This window comes from Pygoscelis adeliae, unplaced genomic scaffold, assembly GCF_000699105.1.
Source record: "Pygoscelis adeliae isolate BGI_AS28 unplaced genomic scaffold, ASM69910v1 Scaffold150, whole genome shotgun sequence".
NCBI classification, from domain to species: domain Eukaryota; kingdom Metazoa; phylum Chordata; class Aves; order Sphenisciformes; family Spheniscidae; genus Pygoscelis; species Pygoscelis adeliae.
In genome coordinates this window covers 904,556-910,022 of record NW_008823872.1, presented here as the reverse complement: position 1 = coordinate 910,022, position 5,467 = coordinate 904,556, and the positions used below count along the sequence as shown (strand labels likewise).

Here is a 5,467-nt window from a genome sequence, read left to right as displayed (position 1 = left end):
CACAGGATTTGTGCCGGTGGGAGCCACAGCACCTCCCTGCTTTTTGCCTGAAGTCTCCTGTAGTTGAGGAGCAAGTGGCGGCTTTTTCTCCAGGCATTTTAAACCGCTTGGACCTCGTAGGAGAGGTGAAATCCAGTGGTACAAGTCTCCGTAAGAATAACGTGGTGCTTAGATCCATTTGGAAGGAAATGAGAAGCAAATAAATTATTTCCAAATAAATAATGCCCTTACTTTTACCACACGGCCTTGCATCAAAGTGATATAATATATAGGATAATGCCAGCCTTGCGTAGATTTAGCTCTGTCTTGGAAAACGACCGGAAGGTGTATGTCTCTGTACTCATGCAAATACTCCTTTAATACTTACAACGAGGTATTTAAAGATTCTGCAGGGTCCTTCAAAAGCCTCCTGGTGTTCCTGCTCTGTATGTGAACTGAGAGGGTCCTACAGCACTGCCATCACCCCACAGCACCTGCCTGGGCTGCGGTTCATGGGGCCTGCCCTGGAGAAGGGTGCTCATTCGGGTGCCACCGCAGGGACGGAGGAAGGGCCATGGGCAGGTCCGGTCCCCGTGGCCCTGTGGGTCAGGAGGGCTCTGCAGGAGGGCTCCTCACAGGCGTGCAGCGAGCGGGCAGCGGCCGGGCAGATGCAAGAAATACTGACTGTGTTTTCTCTTGTTCTCTCTTTTCTGCCCAAGGTTTGAGCATCCGAGGAGCCCAGGAGGAAGACCCTCCCGATCCCCAGCTAATGAGACTAGACAATATGCTTCTGGCAGAAGGAGTCTCAGGTCCGGAGAAAGGTGGGGGATCGGCCCCCAGCACCAGCCTCTGGAGGGTCTTCAGATAACTCTATTGAACACTCAGATTACAGAGCCAAATTGACCCAGATCAGACAAATCTATCACACAGAGCTGGAGAAATATGAACAGGTCTGACATCAGCCTCTCAGTTGTACGTGTACCTGCCGCTGCTCTCCTCTGCACCTCTGCTTGCCAGCACCCGCCGCTGCCCAGCTCCGGACCACATCCCCTCCTCCCCTTCCCTACCCCTCTCCCCTGTAAAGAGCCATGATGCTACGGGAGTCCGTCGGGCTTCGAGGAGCCGTTCGCTGGACCCAGGACGCATGTCTTGCATGCCTGAGTGTTTTCTGTTGTCTGTAACTGCATAAAAGCAGCACTCGAGCCCGTGTTTCTCCTCTTTGAGCCAGGCCAGAGAGGGAGAGAGGAGGAGAGTTGTCTGTCACTCGGTGCCACTTTCATGCCCCGTGATGAAGTTGCAAGGCTGGGTCTGGCAAGTTGGGCAGCGCAGGCAGGCGAGGGCCATGCTGGCGATCTCAGCCCACGGGCTCCCGGAGCAGGCGGCGGGAGGCTCCGGTGCAGGGCTCGGCCACGGTGGGTCGGCCGTAGCAGGTTGCAAGGGAGCAGGCAGCGAGGCGCCGGCACGGTGCCGCTATGGATAGGAAACATGGAAATCCCGGTTCAGGCAGACATTGGCACTCGGTGTCTTTGTTTGGAGTGAAGAGCGTGCTGCAGAGACCTGGGGGTTTATGTTCACTGCTGGGACCTGGTGACCCGCCACATTTGCCACGCCGGTGGCACCAGGAACGTTTGCCACATGCTGCTGGCTGGTGGGGGGTAGGGGGCTGCGCCGCCCTGGTTTCCCTGTAATCTGTGGGAGAGACCGCTCTGCCTCCTCTCTTTTCTGGTTTGCAATGAACAACGGCATCAAAGGAGACAGGGGAGGGAAGAATGGCACGAGACCCCTGGCCCTCACAAGCCTCAAGCGATGTCTTCATTTTCCCCTCCCAGAGGTGTCCTAATAAAGCTTGTAAACCCTGAGCGTAATCAGCTCAGCGAACCTCATCAGCTGGTGGTTTCCTGAGCAGAGCCGGAGAAGTCCTGCACTTGCCCCCAGCCCATCAGGCAAAGTGTCAGGCTGTACAGACCAAAACCACAAAAGAGATGTGGAGGCAGTGATAAAACCGCTCGAAACCGCAAGGGCGAGGAGAAGAGTGCACCGTGCTGCCCGGCTCCTTTGCCAGCCCCTGTGCTCTGCCTTGGCATGCTTCCCCTCCCTGCCTCACCAGCATAAAGCGGGGCCTGGGTGCCTCGATAACTCTTTATTTTGGAGTTTCCCTTTTTTCGTGTGAAGACTCTCTGAAAGGTCTCTGGCTGCTTTACTTTGCTTTTTTCTGCCACCAGAAACAAAGGCATGGTCTGTGGCAGGCCATGCTGACACAGCCGACCGGTGCCGGCCGAGCGTCAGCAGTGGGCAGAAGCGATGGGGTGGTGGGGAGTGGGTGTGGGGCACTGGTGGAGCGTGGAGGAGCTGTGGGGGGACGGTGCCTGCCGGCACAGTCCACGCAGCATCCTGCTGCAGAGGCTGGTGGGACCGTGGCCTAGGTGGCACGAGGCCGGCGTGGTTCAGGTGCCGGCGGCACTGCCTCATCTCTGCCGCCTCTTTCACTGTGTTCTTCAAGTGGTGAACAAATAACTGAGCAAATAACTGATAGGGGCTTTGTGCAAATCTCCTTTTCTCCCTCAAACAAACCCCCTCTGCACCCTCCAAGGATCCCAAATGCCCTGTGTGGACCCTTGGGCTCTCTTTGCACCGCAGGGCCCAGCATGCAGCCTGTAGCGCTGAGATGGGGGGGTGGCTGTCAGATTAACGAGCACCATCCAGCAGCAGAGTGTCTTATAAAACCACAGGGACACAGGCTGGAGGTAGATCTGGGGCCAAAGCAACTGCAGGTCGGTGCTTGCAGCCATTTCCTGGCAAGTGTCCTTTGACTCTAATAAGTTTAATGATGTGGGGGAAGCAGTAGCATTTTTAGCCCTGTAGCTCCATTTACAAAGGTTTCGGCTGAAATGTCACAGCCATCCGTCCACACCACAGGGAACTTTGGAGGATGCTCAAGTGCTGCTAGGAGAAGGAGAGAGAGGTGGAGCAGATCTGAAACATGTATGCTTCCCTGTTGATCCTGACACCCAGCAACGTCTGCTCTACAGAAATATGGTAATTTCCCCAGCCTTGCAGCAAACTGTCTCCTGCCGGTTTGTCTCAACGCAGTGCCCGTCTCCGCAGCCGAGAGGCAGCCAGGACTTTGTATCTCTGCCTCCAGCGGCTGCAGGTTCCTGAGAGGCGGGTGCCCTCCTGCAGCCGGGGGGCAGCTCAGCCCCCACGCAGGGGCACCTGCCTGTGCCGGGGGAAGCAGCTCCTGCCATCTCTCTCCTGGCGCAGGTGCTCCTGCGGCCCCGCTGCAGCCGGCAGCAGGAACCAGAGCATCTTCCTGGAGATGCTTTCCAGGCAGAGTTTGATCCTGACGTTTGTTGCCAGTTAGGGGAATGCACTCGGGGAAAAAAAAAAAAGAAAGAGAAATGGAAAGTGTGTCACGCCATCACACAGCTCTCCCCTCGCTGTGCACCAGGAGAAATGGCCATACACAGGCAGCTCCTTCCATAATTTACAGCTACTATAATAGAGATGACATATTGAAAGCTATCTTCTATAATTACACTGAAATACATTTTTTGCTGTAGGCAAAAGTACTGTAAGGGTCCCAGGCCTCCCGGAGCAGCCGGGAACCTGCTTCCTGAGTTCACAGATGTCTTCTGATTTCACCCCAAATTGGGGTGAAGTGTGGCTGCTCGGAAGACACCACCAGCCCCACGGAGCGCTGGCTGGTGCCGTGCCCCTGAAGAGTGTTTTGGGCCATTTCCTTTTTTTTGTTGTGCTCGGCTGAGGAGTCCTGATGAAGCATTAAGGCTAGCAGGAGCATCCCCGCTCCTACAAGGTTTCTGAGCAGGTTAACAAGGCCATCACTTATAACCTGACATTATTAATAATGTCTCGGGCACCAAGCAGAGGCCTGAAAAATAGTACTGAAAAGGTATCAAGTAGCTTGGATGCTATAAATAAACAAGAGAAAACAAGACAAAGCATCAGAGTCTTCTGAGCTTACTTCCACTCTGCTGCACTGAAGTAGCTCTGCAGATGGGAGGTGCTGGTGAAGATAAATTAAAACCAGGCCCTCTAAGTAGCTGTAACCAAACGAAGTCTCAGCAAGCAATTCAAGTAAATTCAGGGAAAGATTTTTGCTTCTTGGAAGCAAGAAACTCACTTTAGCTTTGAAACATCCAATTTTTGATACTATATTTGTGGTGAAATATTTCTCATGGAAAAGACATATCTGAAAATATTTTTAATGCAACAGTTGCCATTTTTATTGTACTTTAAAATTGAATTCCCCGGATCTGCAAACAAGGGGGCACGTGGCAAGCTGTATGCCTGAAATGTTCTTTCAGTGCCAAATACTTGGATTGAGCCGTATCTTTGGGACAGTCAGAGCTGCTCTCTTGTATCAGGGAGGAGTTGCTGCATTTCGGTGCCTACGTTACCTTACCTCTGTGCATCGTTTACCGGGTGAGCCAAAGCTGGTGCTTTTGCCGTCAGTCGGATGGCTGGACCCAAGCTTTGCATGCTAAGATTGTCCAGGCAGCTCAGCAGACGACACACAGGAGGGATGTGGTCCCGGAGCAGCGAGGCCAGTGGGAGCAGGCACCGGTGCCCGGCTGCCTCCCCTGCTCAGGCCGGGGGCTGCCGCGCTTCCCTGGGGGCTCGGAGCCTGCTCCTGCGCCAGGCGGGCGAGCTGCTGTGCCGGGTCTGCCTTCACACAGGCCAAAGCTTTGGGATGGGAGGAGGGGAAACAGGTCACCCGGGACAACTTCTGCTCTCCCTGGGCGAGAGGAGGGTGGCCAGGGGTGCTCAGGGCAGCATCCCCATCTCTTTGGCGTGGCAAGAGGGGACGGCGGCTGGTCACCTCCGCGAGCTTTGCTGCCTGAAATGTCAAAACAGAAAGAAAGAAAAGATGCAAATGGGAAGCGAGGATGAGATGTGTCAAACTCCTTAACCTGGAGCTCAGAAAGTCTTGAGAAAGTCAGGGAGCGGCAGCTGGTGGGAGGAGCCGTCGCGTCTGCGCTGGCGTGGAGTGGTGGGGAGCTGGTGCAGCCTCCGCGGCGCCGTGACCTCGGCGCGCTCGGCGGTAGCAGGCGAAGGGTGTCTGCACCAAGGCTCGCCGAGCCCCACCGAAGCACTGCCTCCAAACGGGTGCTGCAAGGATGTAAATTAGCCTGTAATTTACTTTCGGTAGTGTAAAGAAAAAAAAATCACTTTGCCTGAAGTGTATGCATCTTTCTTAAGGGTGTACCCAGATTTTAATTATCTAAATGTAAATACTTAACGAATTTTACTTAGAGTAATGAGCTAAAGTGCACACTACATAAATGAGATGTTCTAATTAATCATGTATGAACTACTGGTTTAAAGAAAAGCTATGTGAATTCTGCGAATGTTGGGCTATTGCCAAATTGCTAATCAGCATTTGCATTCATAGATGGCTTCACTTAATAAGTTGTGAGACGTTCAGCAAATGTTATAGGAAATTATGAGTTTTTAGATGCATAAACTT

At 53.6% G+C, this 5,467-nt stretch overlaps 1 protein-coding gene across 1 annotated transcript in view; it reads left to right on the top strand.

Moving 5' to 3' along the window:
- Nucleotides 1-491: 491 nt before the first annotated feature.
- The window catches only part of PBX3 (pre-B-cell leukemia homeobox 3), a 22,758-nt gene continuing 17,782 nt past the window's right edge, over nt 492-5,467 (top strand). The window contains 3 exon segments of the mRNA XM_009334440.1: nt 492-561; nt 699-813; nt 815-929. Coding sequence (XP_009332715.1) covers nt 492-561; nt 699-813; nt 815-929 — 300 coding nt within the window.